Source organism: Cystoisospora suis (assembly GCF_002600585.1).
Source record: "Cystoisospora suis strain Wien I chromosome Unknown contig_2991, whole genome shotgun sequence".
Taxonomy (NCBI): Eukaryota; Apicomplexa; class Conoidasida; order Eucoccidiorida; family Sarcocystidae; genus Cystoisospora; species Cystoisospora suis.
Genome location: NW_027155786.1, coordinates 1 through 20,196, shown reverse-complemented (window position 1 = coordinate 20,196; position 20,196 = coordinate 1). Strand labels below are relative to the sequence as shown.

At 44.2% G+C, this 20,196-nt stretch overlaps 3 protein-coding genes across 3 annotated transcripts; 2 read left to right on the top strand and 1 right to left on the bottom strand.

The window, feature by feature from the left end:
• The first annotated feature begins 28 nt into the window (after positions 1–28).
• Positions 29–14,605, top strand: CSUI_006000 (protamine p1 protein). Its single transcript, XM_068066165.1, has 4 exons — positions 29–1,448; positions 2,115–6,616; positions 6,915–13,705; positions 13,809–14,605. Exons 1-4 carry the CDS (start codon positions 521–523, stop codon positions 13,849–13,851), a joined length of 12,264 nt encoding a protein of 4,087 aa, XP_067921861.1. The 5' UTR covers positions 29–520; the 3' UTR covers positions 13,852–14,605.
• A 2,129-nt stretch (positions 14,606–16,734) lies between these two features.
• On the top strand, positions 16,735–17,840 carry CSUI_005999 (uncharacterized protein; the record flags this gene model as incomplete). The annotated part of the gene is made up of 2 exons (XM_068066164.1): positions 16,735–16,775; positions 17,675–17,840. Coding segments are annotated over 2 exons (207 nt in total), but the record flags the coding sequence as incomplete, so codon positions are not given.
• Positions 17,841–18,112: 272 nt separating this feature from the next.
• CSUI_005998 (uncharacterized protein) lies at positions 18,113–19,632 on the bottom strand. Its single transcript, XM_068066163.1, has one exon. It carries the CDS (start codon positions 19,558–19,560, stop codon positions 19,279–19,281), a length of 282 nt encoding a protein of 93 aa, XP_067921859.1. The 5' UTR covers positions 19,561–19,632; the 3' UTR covers positions 18,113–19,278.
• Between the last annotated feature and the right edge of the window lie 564 nt (positions 19,633–20,196).

The following is a 20,196-nucleotide window of genomic DNA, read 5'->3' as shown; positions in this document are numbered from 1 at the left end:
TTCTTCTCTCTTTTTCTTTCTCTCTCTCTGTCGCATTTTCTTTCTTTCTTTTCTTTTCTCCTTTGTGTTTTGACGGGTCTAGTGTGAGAGCTGCGGGAAGTGGCGCCGGTGCCCTCCCGGCGTTTTATCTTACTTCTCGTCTTCTTCTTCTCGGTCTTTTTCATGTAAAGATAGCTTCTGGCTTATACGGCCTGAGCTAAGGGCATGCGAAACCCCTGAAGAATTTTGGGAAGGGAAACCGGACACCTCAATCTCTTCTTCTTCTTCTTCTCTTCAGTCTTCTTCTTCATCTTCCTCTCGTTGTCGTGATTCTTCTTCTTCTTCATCAACTTCCTCTTCATCTTTTCCCTGTCCTTCTTCTTCTTCTCGGTCTTCTCCCTTTTCTCACTCTACTCCGACACATAGTAGGTCTCCTCTTCCTCTTCTTCATTCTCACTCTTCTTCTTCTTCATGGGTCGACTCGCAGACATTTTCTCTTCCTTCCCGTGCTTCTAGGGGCAGGAAAGAAGAAGAAGAAGACATGAAGATAGAGCAGTTTATCTGCAAGAGAGAGAGAAGGCGTAAGGGAGATGGAGAAAAGGAGGAGATTCAAAATTGTCAAGTGTCTACGAAAGCTTCCTCATCCTCTTCTTCTTCATCTTCTTCTCCCCCTTCTTCTTCTTCCCCCTGCTCTTCTTCTTCTTCTTCTCTTGTTCAGGACGTGAAGCTTATTATAAGTAGTAAGGTGTCTGCTTCCACGGCAAGTAAGGAGGAGAATAAAGAGAGAGATCTAGGAGGCTCATCACGTCTCCCAGAGGTTGTCCAGTTACTGCAGCATCATCCGTCTTCTTCTTCTTCTTCTCTCAATAGTCTATACCCCGCCTCTTCTTCTTTTTCCTCTACGTTATACTCTTCTTCTTCTTCCTCACGTCTCCCCCAAGACAGAGATATGGAGGAAGCATTTGATAAGAAGATGAGCGTTCCCTATCGACAGCTTGAGGAAGGGCAAGGACGTTCTTCTTCTTCGTTTTCACTTTTGAAAGGAGAAGAAGAAAGAACAAGAGATCGAGTGTGGGGGATGGAGAGGAGACAGCAAAGCGAAAGAGAAGTCGGAGAAATTTCCAAAGAGAAGAAGGAGAGTGAGAACGAGATGCCTCGGATGAAAGAATTGAGAGATCTGCGAGAATGTCTATCCACCTTTGTACATCATACGATGAGGACGGCTCAGGAAAGCTCTCGGCGTGAAGATGATAACAAGCTGCTTCTCTCTGCTTCTCGTCAACCTCGTCTTTCGCCGGGTATGGAGAAGATTAAAGGAGGTGAAGAAGAAGAAGAAGAAAGAAGAAGAAGAAGAAGAGAGAAAGAAGACACAAACAGCGTCTTTTCTTCTTCCTCTTCTTCTTTCTCCACGTCCAGCATGCCAGCCTTATCATCATCTTCTTCTTCCTTTTCATCTCTAAGCGACCGACGTAAGGGAATGGAAAGAATCGACTTTATTTCTCTCTTTCTTTTTCTTTCTCTCTCCCTGACTCTCTCTTCCTTTCTCATGACAAAGGCATACCTCTTTCACACTTTGTGTTGGAAGGAGGGACAAGAGAAGTCGGAGAAGCAGAAGAGACAAGATAATACTCAGCATGTCTACAAGAAGAGAGAAAGAGAGAGAGCGAGGTAGAAAGACAAGGAGGAGTGCTAGATAGAGAGATAGATAGTGGATGATGAGGTAGAGAGAAGATACACCTAGGGGACAAGGGAGACTGAGGGGAAGCAAAATTGAACACCTAGGCAGCCCGCCTAGACCCATATCTCCCTCTGTCTAGACCGAGTTGGAAAAAGACACAGAGTCATAGATAGATCAAACATAGATCGATAGATAGATCAAAGATAGATAGTAAGATAAGAGACTTCTCCCATCCTCTCTTTCGAACCTATCTACTTCTTTCGCTAGCCATGTGCCTGTCTCGAATCTATCACGCTTTCTTAACCCACGTATCTATCTCTCTATCTCTAACGTAGCTGTCTATCTTTCTTCAAATACATGTCTTTGGGAGCTTCATATCTGTCTATCTCTCTATGCCTCTCCCTCTCTTCCTGCATCAAGTGTGTGTGTCCTTTTCCATGTGTTTTCTGTTCGTTAGGAGACTTGCCGTCTCCATCTGCTTCTTCTCTCCTAAGAGGAGCAGGAGGAAGAGGCGAGAGGACGTGGTCCTCAACTGCTGAAGATCTTAGGAGACAATCTGCAACTTTGGAAGAAGAGAAGAGAAAGATGAAGGAGCACCCCATATCAATCAAACCGACCGAGAAAGAACGGTTTGCATTATCTGTCTCTTCTTCTCTCTCCCAAAACTCTTTCTTGTCTTCGATTCTCAAAGAACCCAGTCTTCTTTTGAATCTTTCTTCCGCTTCTCAAGACAATAGATCTACTTCTCTTCCTTCTCTTCCGAATCAGCGGGTAAAGAGAGATGAGGTGTATGTGCGGAAGAAGATCGAAGAGTATTGCCAGGTGTACGCCCTCTACGAAAAACACCCACAGCTCTTTGAAGAAGCCTGGGTGAAGTACTCGGCTTATATACGGAGAAAAGAAGAAGAGAAGAGGAAAAGAGGATTGATAACAGAGAAAGAAGAAGAACAACGTATGTCTCACGCCACTACTTCTCCATTCCCGGCGTCCCTTCATCCCCTCAATACTTTCCATCGTCATTCAGCAGTCTTCTCTTCTTCTTCTCTTCCCTCTTCTTCTTCTTTTCAGAGACCGTCGCCAGCTTCCGTAGACGCTTATCATCCTTTGCCTAGATTCACTACGACCTCTCAGCCGGGTCCTCAGAGGCCTTCCTTCTCTCCGTCTTTTTTCTCTTCTCAACCCAAAATTTCACGTCCCTTCTTAGCTTCATCTTTACCTCTCCTTTCCTCTTCTCCTTCTTCCTCTGCGCCCTCGTCATCTACTTCTCCTCCTCTCTCGCAGTCTCTTCCGTGTCAGTCTTCTCGCCAAGTCATGTCTCCGTCGATCCTTTCATCGCAGGTCGCCTCTTCTTCTTTTTCTCAGAAGAGCCACCTCCCACCCCTTTCATCTCCATCTTGTCTTCCTCTATCTTCTTCTCAAGGGGCTTTTCCTCTTATCTCCTCTTCTTCTCCTCCTCCTCCTCCTAACTCTTTCTTTCCTGTCTCTTCTCTTTCCCAGAACGTCTTTCCCCCCCGTCCAGGTCTTCTTTCTTCTTCTTCTTCCTCTTCTTCGTCAATAGGCGGAAGTTCTTCTACTTCTCAGACCCAACATAGCAGACCCCTGAGTATGCAGACTCGCCGCTCTTATTTCAAGTCGCCATCGTATACACTGCCCCAGCATCTTCAGTCTCTTCCTCTCTCACAGATCCTTTGCTCTTCCTCTTCTTCTTCTTCGACTTCTCTCTCTCCTGCCTTCTCATCGACCGTAAACGAATATCTCCCTTCTTCTTTCTCTTCTTCTTCTTTCTCTTCTACTTCTCGCTCTCCTTCTTCTGCATGGACGATGAGTTCTTCACAGCCACCCTCTTCTTCTTTCTCTTCTTCTCCGAGTTTTCTTCCTTTTCATGCGCAGAAGCACCCCGAAATCTCTTCAAAGAAGGAAAGACAGAAAGTCCCTCGACAATTAGATGACCTCGCAAAGAAGAAAGAAAAGAAACAAGCAAGAGAAACTTCTCCACACCCAACCCTGTGTACGATTCTCCCCCCCCTATCATCATCATCTTCTTCTTCTCTATCTTCTGCTTCTTCTTTACCTTCTCTTGTTTCTTTTGCTCCTGTGGACGTGGCTCCGCCCCTGTCGAATGAGAGTTTTAAGCAGCGTCTGTGTCTGCAAGGAGGACAAGAAGAAGAGCAGACAAGCTTCTCATCTTCTTCTTTTTCTCCGCTACGGCGGTACACCTCTCCTTTCTCTTCTCCTCTATCTCTCTCTCGAAGAGACGAGGGAGAAAGAAGACCTTTCAGAACAGAAGAAAATGAAGAGGACATATCTCGTAAGACTTTGCCTCATCTTGCTTTTCCCTCGACAAACCCGAAGAAAGACTTTTCAACTGAGAAGAAGCGTGCTCTTCAGAACATGTATCCTTCTCCATCTCTCCCCCATTCTCTTCAATCTTCTTCTTCTCCTTCTTCATCTTCTCTCCTTGTCTCACAAAACTCCTCGAGAAATGAAGCGTTACCTTGCCTTTCCCCGCCCCCTTTTTCTTATCTCCAAGAGACGCTCGAAGCGTCTACGGGGCCTCTCAAGAGAGAAGAAGCAGGAGGATGTATTCAAGAGATGGACGCGCCTCCTCCTTCCCCTGTCATTCGGCCTTTAGAGAGGAAACTTCAGGAGCTCCTCGAGAAGCGAATTCTCCAAGAAATGGTAGTCCCTCCTGCAGAGCAAGATTGCTGCTCCATCACGTCTCGCTTCAAGGTGTCTAACCACTCCAGTATGGTGCATGACGTGTATAGGGTGGGGCGGTATCAACAGGCCATCAATCTTCGCTGCGCAAGAAGAAGAAGAAAGGAGAAGAAGCAGGATGATGAGTGTGAAATACCTAGAGAAGAAGATCGAACTAACGATCAAACTAACGGTGGGAAAGAGACAAGAGAAGACGAGGAGGAAGAAGAAAAGAAGAAGAAGGAGAAGAAGAAGAAGAAAGAACATGAGAGGAGTGGTGGTTCTTTTGAGGGTGAGGGATATGAAGAAGAGGAGAGAGGAGATGGAAGAGGTCGTCGTTATAGCCGTGTACACAGAGATAAGAACGACGCATCATCTTGTAGGTCAAATGAAGAAGAGGCAGAAGAGGATGAAGGTGTAGATGTCTTAGAGATAGGTACGGGGCCTTATGCTCTTCTAGCTATCAATGCGGCAAGAGCAGGAGCAAGGAGAGTCGTGGCTTTAGAAGCGGATCGACAAAGCGCTCTATCGGCCTCTTCCTTTGTGAATCTGTATGGCTATGAGAAGAACATCTCCATTCTTCATGCCTATAGTAGCGACGTCACAAGAGATGAGGTGTATAGACACTTCGCCGCTCTCGAGCCTTTACAAGCTTTAAGTACACCACAAGACAAGACAAGAAGACCACGAGACTCTGTGGGGGAAAGGGAAAGACGAGAAGACGAAAAGATCATGAAAAAGAAGAAGAAGAAAGAGGGGAGAGAAGATTTCGTGAAAGATAAGAAAGCAGAGGAGGCATCTTTGCTAGAGATAGAGAAGGAAGAAAAGACAGAGAAAGAAGAAGGAACCTCTTTGATCGGGGAAGAAAAAGAAGACGAGGATGAAAAGATGGAGAAGAAGATAGATGGATCGAGCTTAACTTGTGAGAGTCCTGCAGCAGCAGCAGCAGTTCTTGAAGATCCCAAGGAAGATTCTTCTCCTTCTCCTTCTTCTCCTTCTCCTTCTTCTTCTCTTTCGTCTTCATCTCCTCCGTCTTCTTCTCCTCCGTCTTCTTCTCCCTCTTCTTCTTCTCCCTCTTTATCTTCCTTTCCATCCACCGCGAGTACGACGGCGACGATTTCTTCTTCTTCTTCTTCATCTTCATCCTTTAAATCCAACTCATCTCTTCCTTCTCCCCGTTCTTCTTCTTCTTCCTCTTCTTCTCCGTCTCGCCTCTTCTCTCCTTCTTCTTCTTCTTTGTCTCCCTCTTCGTCTTCTTCTTCGTCTCGGCTTTTACTTGTCCATGAGATTATAGGAGATTTTGCAGGGAATGAGGGGGTCGCAGATGTAGTACGACGGCTCCAGGAGGAGTTTTCTCCTCTTCACCTTGGATCGATTCCTCTCGCAGCTCGATCTTTCATACACCCCTGTGAATTTCCTTTAGCTTCCTCCTTCCCTTTCCCACATTCCAGCTACAAACAGAGAAGTCGCTTATCTCCACATCATACCCTCATCCAAGCGATAGGCCTTAAGCAACACTCTCTTCTTCTCGCTGGGGGAGCTACAGAGATCATTGTCTACCAAGGCCAGCCTCGAAGATTTCGAACGAAGGGGACCGCGTATCAAGGAGAGGAAGAGAAGAAAGAGATCGAAGAGAAGAAGAAGAAGAAGAAGAGAGAAGATGCCGAGCTAGAAGAAGAAGAAGGGGGGGGGGAAGAAACGATTCAAGAAAAGACGAAAGAAAGAGAGAAAGAGATAAGAGAACGAGGAGGAGGAGAAGAAGGGGGTGGGTGTGTGGAAGAGAAGGGGAAGGAAGAAAAGAAGGTTAAGGAGATAGGAGGAGACATGAGGAAAGAAGAAGAAGAGAAAGAAGTAGTACGAGAAGGAGGGGTGAAACAAGAAGACGGAGAGAAGAAGATAGGTAATGATCTTGGAGATCTTCAATTCCCCGAGGAGAAGAAGAAGATGAAGATAGATCAGAAAGAGAAGAAAGAACAGGAAGATGAAGCACACTATACCTCCTCTGTCTCTTCAGGAATCTTCTCTTCTTCTTCTTTTCTAGATAGAGAAGAAGAAAAGTGTGTAGCAGGAGATTCAGAAGAGACAAGCGACAAGAATAAGAAGAGTCAAGAGACTTCCCTTTCTCCCCCTGTCTTTGAGGAGTTGCTTCTTGAAGAAGATATGAAAGATCAGATGAGACAGCGACGCCTTATTAAATACACAGTGGAGAGGAACGGATGGATGGCCGGACTCCTCGTCACAAACGAAGTGGAACTAGTCCAGGTAAGTAAGTAACCTACAAGCACCCCACTCATCACTCTTCCTACTTCTTCTATATCGATCTTTCTCCAGTCTATCTCTCACTTGTCTTTCCTTATCGATGTTCACTCACCTCTCTATCTATCTATCTTTAGTGTATCTATCTTGAGTTGATCTATCTGACTTCAATGTATCTATCTATCTATCTATCTTTAATCAGTCTATGTGTAGTGTATCTGTCTCTCTTTATTTTTTCTCCCTGTTTGAGATCTGCTCGGGTGTCCTTCTTCTTTCTTTGCCTTGTCCTTGTATCTTGTTGAAGGTATGTCAAGATCGTGTAGTTTATCTTGAGAAGGCTTGCGAGCGTCTTCATGAGGAAGAGAGAAGTTTGAGAGAAGAGCTTGCATGCATGTCTTCGGCTTCATCGGCCGCTTCGTCAGCTCTGCGGCTAGCAGAGGACCAGCTAACCGAAGCTTTGAAACAGCAGAAGCTTGAAGAAGAGAAAGAGAAAGAAAAGTTTTCTTCACTTGTTGAGAAGCTCGAAGAGACACGCGAAGAATTATCTCGAGTGAAGAGAGAGCTAGGTGACCACCAAGTAGAAGAAGAGGCCCTTCGATATGAAGTGAAGAGATTCGAAAAAGAAGTCAAGGAGATGGGATGTCTTTATGAGAAAGAAGAAGAGGAATGCCGTCGTTGGAAAGGAAGATATGAGAAAGAGAAAGAAGAGAATCGAGATTTGCAGGTGAAAATAAAGGAGTCTGAAGAAGAGCAATGGAAAGCGGAGAGAGAGATGGAGTCTTTGAGACGCCATCTAGAAGAGATGGAAGAAAAGAGAAGAGAAGATGAGAGACATTATCTCCAAGAGAAAGATGATTACGAACGAGAGTATCATGCAGAGAAGAGTGAGCTGTATAGACAGCATGAAGAGCTTATGAAGGAACTGAAAGAGAAAGAAGAAGAGCTTTCGATCACGAAGAAAACTCTGTCACGTGAAAAGAAAGAGGAACAAGACAGACAGAAGTATTACTATGAAGAAGAACTGGAGAAGAAAGATCAAGAGATCGAAGATCTCAAGACGAAGATCGTTCATCTCGAGAAAGAAGAAAAGACACTCCATGAACAAGTCAATGATCTGCTTCTCCAAAGGAAAGAAGAAAGTCTAGATTTCGAAGAAACCATGAAAGAAAAAGACAGCGAGAAGAAAGAGCTTCAACGAGACATGGACAGTCTAGATCAGAGAAGGAAGGCCCAAATCCACCAATTACGTGAACGCTTCGAAAAGTCGCAAGCTCTGCATCAAGCGGAGATCCATCGACTTGAGACACGCCTCCAGACACAGCTAGCTAGCCAACTGAAGAGACATGGCGAGCTCAGATCCCAATGGTCTCGTCAACGAGAAGTCTTTCAGATGCGACTAACCGACCTCAGAAAAGAAAGAGATTCTCAAGAAGAAAAGTGTGAAGAATTGGAAGAAGAAATCCGACAATTAAAGAGATCGATCGAAACGCATCAAGCCATCCATCAAGATCTTCAATCGGAACTTCAACTACAGAAAGAAGATGCCGATCTTCAGGCTCTACGATGTGTAGAAATTCAAGTCCAAATGACGTCTCTCGAGAAAGAAAAGACAGCAGAAATCTCTGCGTTTCTTCAAGAAGATCTAACCTATCATTCTCAGGCACTAAAGGCTTTAAATGGACTGCTACATCTCGCACACACGCTCCATCATATCACCTTAGAGAAGACAGAGACGAAAAGACTTCCCTCGATCTTACACAGTGAAGAGAAGCCTCAGGAAGCTATTCGTCTCTCTCTTGTTGGTCAGTCAGACCAAGAGATTTCCGCTTTCTCTTCATCTCTTTCTTTAGTTCAGGAGATACTTGAAAGTCTCTTGCATGCAGCGGAAGCCTCGGAAGAGAGAATCGACTGTCTCGAGACACAGCTAGCCAAGATGGAGACATCGATGATGAACAACACGAGTCACGACCACACAATAGACCAGGGACAGGATAAACAAGATCAAGATGGAGATGAAAGAGAAGAAGAAGATGAGCCACTAGGAATGAAGACGACGGAGAATGCGAGAGTTTCGAGGATGAGGCATCTAAAGGAGAAGACGTCGTCACCTCCGTTACAAGGTTCTCTGAAGAGATCAAGAAGCTTTTCTTTGCCAAGTAAGAAGAGAAGACTTGATCTTCTCTTTCGTCAGGAAGAAGAAGAAGCGGAAGAGGAAGAAGAAGATTTCATTCTCCATTCAAGACAGAAGATACCTCCCTCGGTTCTCACCATTCTCCCCTGGGAGAAGACGGCGAAGGCGAAGAAGAATCCAGAAGAAGAAGAAGAGAAAGGACCGGGTGGAGTCTGTAGAAAACCTTCAAGGTATCGAAGTGCGAGTGCGCAGCCTCTCTCAACTCAAAGGAAGGGGCGAACTGTGCAGGAGACTGAAGGAGGGACAACGGGAGAGACAGACTTGAGAATCGATTCTCTCGATCTGGTGAGGCGACAGAATCGATTTTCTTTGTCTCGATGCAATGGGCGTATGCAGGAACCAGATAATATACTAAAAGAAGAAGAAGAAGGGTGTCACCATAACCGTCTTCCTCTTTCTTCTTCTTCTTCGTCTTGTTCTTTCGTTCCTTCATCTTTAGAAAGACCTGCGGATCGCAGAAAGATCTCCCTGCACTGGAGAAGGAAGATAGCTAAGACTTACACGACTCAAGAGAAGAACCCTGATAAGAATACATGTGAGAACTTCGAGAAGGAGACAGAGAAGATGTGTCTTTTCTCTTCTTTGAAATCTCTTCAAGAAATAGAAGAAGAGAAGAGCAGAAGAAAGATGGAAGGACAACTCGAAGACAAGATTCTAGCTCCAGAGAGAGGTAAAGAAAGAACTCCAATCCAACGACAGAGACGTCTTCTTGAACAGCAGCGTCGGCTTATACTCGGGGTTCTAGGTGAAGAACGTCTTCATGATTCTCTCGAGGCGATTCTGGAGATTTCGAGAGAAAAGACGAAGAAAGAAGAGGTAGAAACAGAAGAGGATGAGGCAAAGGAGAAAGAAAAGAAGAAGAAGCGAGATTCGAGAGAGGAGGAGAAGAAGAACCGAAGCAAGGCATTCTTATCTCCATCTCCTTCTTCTGTCTCTCCTCTATCAGAGGAGAAAGAAGAGGTCTCTTCGAATGGGTTTCTTCGCCATAGGTCTCGAGGAGTTCATGAGGAGATACATCGCCAGCAGCTTCTTACGTTTATCGAAGAAGCGCTGAAAGTGTACATGACCTTCTTTTCTTCATCTTCTTTATCTTCTAGAGAGCACAACAGAGAGGGCGAGCTCTTCTTCTTGTCTACAGATGAAGATGAAGAGATGCAGAAGCGGGAGAAGGAAGCCCAGCGAGCTGTTCTGCATGCACAAGAAGGTGACGTAGAAACGACAGCCCAAGAAAGCGTAGATCTTCTTTCTTATCCGTCTCATCTTAGGAGCTTAAGTCCACCTCTTTCTTACGTCTCCCCTCTTCATCGCCATGATAAGAACCCCAGTCGCCAACAGGAGGAGGAGAAGAAGAAGATACACTCTTCTTCTTCTCTCGGAGTGTCTCCGACGGCATCAGGCGATTTTCGGTGTCATGTGGCTGAGGAGAGAAAAGAGAGAGAAAATTTTCTTCTCCTCTCAGGAAGCGGAGATACCTTCGGCGTTCGAAGTCTAGATAGCCAGAGGAATAGTAATAGGAGTAGTAGCGGTGTTAATGATCGTCGCGAGGAAGAGGGAGACGAGGAAGAAGAAGAAGAAGATTGGCAGAAAGAGAAAGAACAGCTTCAACGAAGAATAAGTGATTTGTCTCCTCTTCCGTCACCCTTGTCTTTCCAGGCATTCTTTCGAGCTCGCCTAAAGCAAGGGAGGATTTCCTCCCCTCTTACTTCGGAAGAAAGGAGGAGAGACCACTCTCCTCATCATGAAGAAGAAAATGAAAGAGAAGATGATGGAGATAATGAAAAGAAAGGATCGGCGATAAGAGATGGAAGAGATGCACAAGAAGAAGAAAAGAAGGAGGAGAAACAGAAGAAGATCGCGATGAAAGAGACGAGTGGATCGGAGAAGAAGAGGACCTCTTGTCCTTCTTCTTGGGAGATACCTGAAGGAGGTGGATTCCATGAGGAAAGAGAGACATCTCTTCTCCCCTTGCATGACGCAACAGCCTTGAGTCCAAGAGACCTCTTTGAACTTGAGAAGATCGTGAAGAGAATCCATTGCCTCGTTCTTTCCGTAGCCGCAGCGACGTATCTCTGGTGCAGGCGAAGATCCCAACTAAGAAGTCTCTTCGCAGCTCTGAAAAAGATCGCAGTGAAGAGAAAGAAGAAGAAGAAGACTGAGAAAGAAGGAAAGAAGAAGAAGAAGGAGAAGAACCATCATAGACCTTCACGATTATCATCTATGGATCGAAGTCTCTCTTTATGTAGGATTTCTTCTCCTTCTTCTTCTCCTTCGTCGTTATCTTCTTCCCCTTCATTCTCTCCTATCTCTTCAAGAAGAACCGTCGTAGGTCAAGAAAACATTCCTTCGCATGACTCTCGTAATCTCCATTCTACAAGATGGCGAGAGAATGAAGAGAAGATGAGGAAGAAGGAAGGCGGAGAAGAAACGTCTCCTTCTTCTATCCCGTTCTCGTCTTCCTCTCCTTCTCCTTTAGGAAGAAAGAGCCGAAGATCCAGTCATTCTTCCTCTTCTCCTTCTTGTTACTCTTCTCCTCCTTCATCGTCAAGAAGAGAAAGAAGAAGAAAAGTCACTCCAGAAGAACCCCTCCGGAGAAGAGAAAGACATCTCTCTTCAAAAGCGGGAGACAACTCAGAGGATCGAAAGAATAGAGCCCAATCTCCAGCTTCTTTCTCTTCTTTCTTACCATCGATAGACAGAAGAGAAGATGTGAAGGAGATCAAAGACAGAAGAGGAAGAAGAAGAAGTGAAAGAGAAGAGAAAGAAAAAGAAGAAAGATCGGATAGGCCGTGGATGAGAGAAGAAAGAGAGAGTTCAAGAGATGAAAGAAGAGAGGGCGAAGAAGGGGAGAAGAAGAAGAAGATCGTCCTCTCTCACTCTGTTCTTCCTGAGAGAACTAAAGAAGAAGAAAAGAAGAAGAAGAAGCAAAGAAGGATAGGAGGAGAATATGAAGAGGAGATGAAAGAGAAGAAGAAACAGCTTCCTGTGAAGGGGATGGATTCTCATGAAGAAGAAGAAGGTAGCAAAGAAGAGAAAGAAGAAAGAAGAAAGGAGTTCAAGACAGCGAATGAAATAGAGAAAGAGTGCAAGAGATCTTCTCTTTTATTCTTCTCTTCTTCTTTGCATACGTTTCAAACCCGTGACGTTCCAGAAGAGAAGAAGGAGGAGGAGAAGTTAGCAACTGATCAGCTTCTTCTTCCTCGTGAAGAAAGACTCGATGTGTCTTCCTTGGACTCTTCTTGTTCTTCTTCTATCTCTTCAGAAAAGCATTTCTCTTCTACTCCTTTTCGAACATCTCTTCTTTCTTCTTCATCTTCTTCCATCGAAGCGAGCCATTGCCAGGATCACATCGGGGGAAGTATGAACGTAGAGACAACCTATTCAAGACAGAGAGAGGAAGAGGAAGAAGAAAGTGTTTCTTCTTCGTCTTCCTCTTTTTCTGTTGAGGAGAATGAAGTTGGTAGAGGTACCTCACAAAAGGGGAGGGGAAAGGAAGGCGAAAGAGACGAAGAGGAAGAAAAGAAGAAGAAGATCTTCTTGCCTCTATCGTGGTGTGAAAGCAAAGAGAGATCTAACGGCAGCGAAAGAAGAGTTTTACATGCAGAAGAAGAAGAAGAAAGAGAAAGACAAGAAGAAGAGGGAGAGATGGCAGATATGAGTGAAAAGAGAAAGAATATATCAGGAATGAGAGAGAAAGAGGGGGGGGGGGAGGTCGTTCTCTCACTGCCTCTATTCCGCTCGACATGTGACGTCTCAGGCGATCCACCACACCAAGGAAAAGAAGGAGAGACAGGGCTCGAAGAAGAAAGAAAAGGAGATGAAGATGAGGAAGAGGAAGGAACTCCTTACTTCCCTCTCTTAGGAAGTTTTGATGGAGACGGATCTTCTCTATCTAGCTACGGCGGGCATGACAGTACGGGAGGTCTCGATCAAACCTGTGAAGCATCCCGAGGCCTCCTACTTCTACCACCACCTTGTGAAGAAGATCAAGAAGAAGAAAAGAAGAAGAAGAACAAGAAGGGCGACAAGAATAGAGAGGAGAACAAGAAAAAAGAAGATCTAATGACGAAAGAAGTTCCTGTCAAGACTTCTTCTTCTTCTCTCTATTCTTCTTCTTCGTTTTCACCGCTTCATCCTCCCCTACGTCAGGCTTCGATGCAGAGGTCCTCCTCTTCTTCTTCTCCCCCTCAGTCGGTAGGTTCTCATGACTCTTCTTCTCTCTCTTTATCTTGTTCTTCTCTCTCTTCACACTCCTCTACGTTCTCACACCAACAGCTTTGCCAATTAGAAGAGCAGAAAAAGAAAAAGAAGAAGGAAATGTTTCGTCTTCACCCTTCTCATCGTGCGGCTTCTCTTCCTTCTCATAGAGGAGATCTCCCATCCTCTCTTGTTCTCTCTTCATCTTCTTCACTGCTACACTCCACCTGCCATACCATTCCGTCAGCTACTCCTCTCTCCCGTCGGCCTGCAGCACTGTCGATACATGAAGAAGCCTCTTCCTCTTCTTCTTCTCTTGGGGGAAATATGCAAGCTAGGATACCACTAGGAACACTCTCCGATCATTCTTCGTCTTCTCAAAGAAATCTTTCTTCTTCTCCTCCCCTCCTTCATGAAGCTACTCCTTCCCCGTCGACTGCTGCTAACGCTTCTTCTTCTTCTTCCTCTTCCTCTTCTTCTTCCTCTTCTTCTTCTTCATTTTATTCATTAAGAGAGGCGTCTTTCGATGGAGCAGATGGAGGCCTCTTTTCGTCGTCTTCTCCTCTGCTGTGCATAGGCGACAGTTTGCATGTAGAAGACCTACGAAGTACCACAAGCAGTCTGGCGTGTTGCGACGAAGATCAAATGAGTGAAAGAGAAAGAGAACAAGGAGGAAGAGAAGGAAGGGGAAGGTGGCGAAGCGAAAGAAGGTGAGAAAAAAGAAGAAGAAAGATATCTTTGGTAAACATATGAAGGTTTCTTTCTATTCTTTTCTTTCTTCTTTCTGTTCTTTTCTTTGTGGCCTTTCTTCAGAGAAGAACACCTCGCGAACTCGCTGTGTGGTATGTATTGTTAGGGATGTGTCTATACACCTGAATAGCTGGGAAGACACCCCATTTTCTCATCACGACGGTCATAAGAGAAGACCTTCTCCTTCTCTACCTAAGGAGGGAATGAAAGACTTCAGAAGGAGAAAATGAATAAGAAGAAGAAGAGGAATGGTTTGTATCCGACAGCTCCATGTCGAGCTTGATAGATTTCTACGCCTCTTACTATCCACATCCATCGAGCTCTTCTTTCTTTCTTCTTAATCTCTCTTTTCTTTCTTCCTGCCTCATGGAGCTTTCTCTTTTTTTTTCTTTCCTTCTTGCTTTCTCTATTCTTTCTTTCTTTTCTTTCTGTCTTTTGGAGCTATCTTATTTCTTCTTTCTTTCTTTCCCTCTATAATCCACATGGGTTGGCTCGTCCGTCAGTCGGCCTCTGAAATATGGACGCGAAGCGCAAGAGGAGACTAGAACAAAGGGAGACATAAAGATAAAGAAGAAGAAGAGATGGGAAACGAGGGGTTTGTAAACAGAGAGAGGCGGAAGAAGAAGAAGAAAGAGTTGAGAGAGATAGATAGATAGATAGATGAATATCTGGTGGCAGTTTGTATAGTTGGTATGTTAGGGGAGTGTTAGGAGTTGCCTGTGGGAGATCTTGTATTCTTCCCTTCTTTCTGAATGGGCGGAGAGGTCAAATACGAGGATGTGTCTAGGCTCCTGTAAAGAGACTTTTTCTTCGATTTTCTTTCTTTCCTTCTTCGGGTGAAAACGAGCTAACTAACTCTCCTTGCATTCTTTTCTTGTCAAAGCTGTTTTACTTCTCGTCACTTGAGAGGAGGAAAGGAAAGAAAGAAAGAAAGGGGAGAGAGAACGAGAGAGAGAATAAGGATCAGATAGATTAGAGTAGATTGAAGATAGATAGATAGATAGGTAGATAGATGGATAGATAGATAGATAGATTTGGGTTCTGCCACCCTTTGAAGAAATTAGGGAGGTCGGCAGGATTCGATCTCCATTGTCGAGGGATGGAGGTTCTCACGACATAGATTCTTCATGTTCCTTTTCTTGAGGTTCCTTGCTAAGATGACTGATTTACTAAGTTTAAGAAGAAGTGAATGCATGAATGGAGAGAGCTTCTTTCTCCTGTCTACCTTGACGTTTTCATGGGAAAGAAATTTTCATCGGCAAGATCAGCATCGAGTAATACAAGCAGGAGCTGTCCTTGTAGACAGCAGGGAGCCTAGGTTGAGACAACTCCTCTATCAGACATGTGTCTATACAATGAAGTAGATCGGTTAAAAGAAGCGATCTAGTCTAAGAAGAAGGATAAGCCCACAACTCACCAAGCAATGAGTGAGGGCTTGTTCTCTCAGTTCTATCTTTGATTGAAAAGTGAATGCCGTGCAGGCAGGGCATGCAAATACCACTCCAATCGAAGGAATGGCAAAGACGAGATCCTCCCCCTCCCTTTTCAGAGAGATTTTACTGCTACTTTCCTGTCGTTTTACTCTTTCACCTGGCACACAGCGCCCTTTTCACCTGGCACACAGCGCCCTAGGGTCCCAGGCAAGGTCGACTGACGACTATGCATGGAGTGGCTCGTCGGAGGCCGTTCAACAAGTATCGATAGGTGTGTGGTATGAGGAAGAAGAAGCGTCGATAGATGAGAGAGAGACGCACGATACACCCTTGAAGAAGAGGAGTAGGGAGATGTCTTTCAGGAGACTGCAGTCATTCATTCATGGATGGACTTCTTTCACCATCCTTCTAGCCTTCAAGAAAGAGAGAAAAGAAGAAGATGAAGAGACAATGGAGAGAGAATTTGTAGAACATGTGCGCAGTAGACAAGCATTGCTAGGCACGGTGTGTCTTGATACTCTGTTGCACTTCTTTATTTGAAAGAAAGGAGGAAAAAGAAGGTTCCTTTCTTTGATGATCTAGGAAGGTATCAGGCGGTTTCGGGGAGTGACGGTCGGGATAACTGGGGGGGGAGGAACTGCAGCAACTCTCTCTCCGACTCTTTCTTCGAAAACATGTTTTTTTGTATCGGTGTAGATGGACATACAGAGAGAGAAAGAAAGATATAAAGATAGACATAGACCTACTGTGGACAGACACATAGATATAGATAGATGGGAATGTAGAACGACAGGTAGGTGTATAGGTAGAGCGACAGATCTTCCTTTCCTAACTCACAGTAGCAAGCACATTTGGTCAGTATGTTTTGGCCAGGTGTATGTTGAGGCTTGCCTCTCTTCTTTTTCTTCTTCTTTCACTATCTCCTATCTCAACTTCTCGTCTGTGTCTTTCTAACGGAGAAAGAAACAGCAGAAATCTGCAGAGAAGAAAGGAAGAAGAAGGAGCCTGTCTGTCTTCAAAAATCCCGTAGTGTTCGCCCTGGGCGCTATTGTGTGGTGAAGGGTGTACGTACACCTCACGCCTTGAAAGACTCTGCACGATACATATATATGTATAGCCATCGTAACTGTCCATCTATCTATCTTCATGCATCTGTCTATATGTATCGATAGATGCACATGTCTGCTTTCTCTTCTGTCGGCCTTTTGATCTTTCCTTCTTTTCTAGATCTTTCTTTCTCATGAAATTCTGAGATGTCGTCTCTTCACTCAAGACTTGTTTCTCAAAGTCGAGCTCCTCCTTCCTCTTCGTTCATTCCTTCTTTCGGTGCCCAAGGGCACTCTAGTATGTGTGCATGCACGCAGGTATGAATCCATCTATCTACCTATCCATATATAGGTTGACCTGTGTAAATAGATAGATAGATGACTTCATTTCCACCTACTAAAGATTGACCTATGTCTATGAACTGTCTGTATAGAGAGAGAAAAATGAGAGGAAAGGAAGAGTCTATCCGTCTCTCTCTATCTGTCTCTCTCTCTCTCTGTGTGTTACAGGTGATCTACGAGGAAGAAGAAGAAGAGGATGACGGACGGGGGTGACATAGACTTCTATAAGAGATAGACTAACACTAAGCTGTCGTCTCTATTTCTCTTGCCTCTCAGGAGATTGCTTATTGTGAATGGATTTCTTCTTTTAGACTATCATCATAATTAGGGTATTTTGGGCTTGAGAAGAAGTACGTGAAGATTCACACAAAGGGAAAGGAAAGAAAATTCAAAGAAAGAAAGACACGGCTGTTTCCCAGTCATTCTTCTTCGTTTGAAAGATGATAAAGAAGATGGATGATAGACAAAACACACTTGGAAAGAAAAGGAAAAGAAACGCCCCGCTGACTGACTACAACAATAAGAAAGAGAGAAATTCTTCTTCTATTGATATATATCTAATTATCTATCTATCTATCTATCTTTCTTTATCATTGTATGTATGTCTTCACTTGGTTCTTCCGTCGGTCCCCTTGAAGACTGTGCATAGAGAGGGGTGTTGATCCTTTACGTACATATCTTTGTTCTGGATCTACATGCACAAAATCGATAGGTACAAGACATACAGACGGTGCTTCCTTGTTCTTTTCATCCGTCATGTCTATCAATGGATACACGACAACTATAGGGGGGAGATAGACAGACAGAGATAGAGCAAGCTGGGGATGTCTTATCATTATTCTGTAGACTCAGCGTCTCCTTTCTTTCTTTCTTTCTGATTCAAAGCTTCGAGTTCTGTCTAGAATCTCAATAGACCTCCAACCCTCCTATCTATCTAAATCGATCCCTGTATATCTCTCTGTCTCGCCTTTTCCTTTCATTCATTCTTTCTCTTCTCTTTCTATAGCTGCGTCTATCTACGTCTATGTGTGTGTACTGAAGTTCGTCATGGGTGTTACTTCATTCTCTCTCTCTATCTCTTGTGTATACGCGTCTCTTTCGTTTTCAGAGAAAAGAAGAGAAGAGCAGGAGCAAGAAAACGTCTAGGGAAAGAGACAAGAGAAGTCCGAGGTCATCTACCTCCTTATCAGCGCTATAGCTTCTCCTACGGTCGATCCTGTGGAAATCTCTCACCCTCCTCCTCCTCCTCCTCTTCATCGTCTTCTTTTTCTTGAGAGAATGAAGTAAGGAAGGAAGGAGGCGATTTAGAAAGGAAAGAACAGAAAGAACAAGACACCTCTCGGCTCTTCAATGGTTGAGAGGATAAAAAAGGATAGGGGAACTTCACCCCCTACACTAGAAATACGTATGCATGCATATGTATATATATATATATACAGAGAGAGAGAGAAAGAGAGAGAGACTATCCTTCTTGTTCTTGCTAGCATCAAAAGTAAGCATGTGGTAGGCAGATAGATAGAGTATATACATATATATATATAGAACTCCTGTCAGAGAGACATCGATGACGTATCTATCTAGCTACCTCTTCATCTATCATCTAAAATACACAGAAAGACACGTCTCTTGGCTACTGCTGCACCGAAGCTCCCCTTATGAAACTTCCCCTATCATTTCTTGGTGAATCTGAAGGTTTTGTCGATCTGTTTCCGAGAGAGTTTACTTCTCTTTCTCTCTTCTCTCTGTAATTACTATTCTTCCTCTTCGTATTACCCTCTATACTAATGCCGAGATACAGTCGCTTATCATCTTCAACCGATTTATCTACCTGTCTTTAACCTATCTATCGTTCTACCTATCTTCAGTCTGTCTATCTATCTAGCCCTACCGATAAGGTACACTTCTCTATGTATATCTGTACATAGTCATTTATGTCCATACAACATACCTCACGTCTACATCTCAAAACAGTAGATAATTCCTATCACGGATCAGAAGAAAGACAAAGAAGGCCAAGACGAAGAATGAGAAGTCCGGCATCACATATGCCTCCTCCTGCCTACACCATGTCTCCTTTCCCTGCATGCATGCACCCCTCTCTCTCTCTCTTGGGTGTATCTACAGGTGCCCATCGCATTTTTTGTATGTGTTGTAAGAGAACTGAGAAGCGGGGAAATCTTTTACTTCTTCTATAAGATCATGACGAGCGTAAGAAGAAATGCTTCAACAAGAATCGATAAACCAACAAGAAGAAGAAGAAGAAAATGAAGAGGAAGAAAACAGCCGACCCAACCAGACAATCTCCTCTCATCTGAAACATGTGTACGATACGTCTATACAACTTCATTTTGAAACGAAGCAAGAAGCAAAAGAAAAAACAAGAAGAAGAACAAGAAGAAGATCTTTTATCTCTATCGTCACATGAGGTACAGTCGAGGATACACGGCTTCTGTGCATGTACAGAGATAGATGTGATACATGTCTACTGAAGATTCCTAATGAAAAGAGAAGAAGGAAAGTGGTCCTCCTCCCCTCTTAGTTCTATTTCTCCTCTTATTCCTATTACCTCTACTAGACACACAAAGAAACAAAGAAAGAAGCACTTGAAGGCCTCCTTCTCAAAGACCCCTCTTTCTTTCTTTCTTTCCCTTCTTCTTCATTTTTCACTTTCTCTGTGCATCGCTTTCACACAGGTATGTTTGACGGTGGTCTTTACAACTTGGCCATGCGTTTGGTAGGAGGCTGCTGGCGGTGGAGGAGCTCCTTAGGATCTTCTTCTCCTCCTTCTCTTTTCTTTGCCTCTTTGCCGTGAGAGGAGCAGATTTGGATATCACGAGATTCTTCCGTAGGAGTGGCCTCCTGTTCTCCCCCCCCGGGGTGGTTTGCTGTCTTGCTAGTTTGTGCTGCTATGCATGGAGGGATAGCTGACTTATTGTAGATCTCTTCAACTAAAGAAGCATACTTGCCTTCTACGAACTTTCTGCGGAGCTTCATCGTAGCGGTGAGCTCTCCCGTCGCCACGGAGAAGTCGATAGGAAGAATTCGCCATCCCTGGATAAACTGAGCTCTGAGACAGAGACACACAAAGAACAAGAAAAGGAAGAGGAAGAAGGAGATGAAGAAGAAGAAGAGGAACAAGGAGGAGGAAGAGGAGAAGGAGAGCAAGGAAAAGAAGGGGGTGAAGAATTCGGAGGAAAACCATGGGAAAAAAGGAAGAAGAGGAGTCATCACGAAGAAGGAGAGAACATGAAGAAGAGAAGAAGGAAAAGGAGAAGAAAGAACAGAAAGAAGAAGGCATAAGAAGAGGGAAGGAAAGAAAGTGAGATGGGAGAGAGATATACATATACATGCATGCATGCAAAATGACATGAGAAGAGGAAAGAAGACAAGAATGAATGAGGGAAAGAAAAAGAAAGACAAACTTTGTAGATCTGTCCTCTATAATGAAATTCCGACCAATGTGTAAAGCACATCATATATAGAGAGACAAATAGATAGCTTCAAGATAGAGACATAATGCACGGATAGCTTGAAGAAGGTAAGAAAAAAGATCAAGACACTTACATAGATAATTGACTAAGGATGACTATCCTGTATCTAGCTATCTATGGCCTTAAACTCCCCCCCCCC

Bases quoted from the DNA above. Each gene is read 5' to 3' on its own strand.
- CSUI_005998 (XM_068066163.1), bottom strand. From the start codon at position 19,560: ATGAAGCTCCGCAGAAAGTTCGTAGAAGGCAAGTATGCTTCTTTAGTT.
- CSUI_006000 (XM_068066165.1), top strand. From the start codon at position 521: ATGAAGATAGAGCAGTTTATCTGCAAGAGAGAGAGAAGGCGTAAGGGA. The intron at 1,449-2,114 runs GTAAGGGAATGG...TCTGTTCGTTAG, and splicing joins TTCATCTCTAAGCGACCGAC to GAGACTTGCCGTCTCCATCT. The intron at 13,706-13,808 runs GTGAGAAAAAAG...GCCTTTCTTCAG, and splicing joins AGGTGGCGAAGCGAAAGAAG to AGAAGAACACCTCGCGAACT.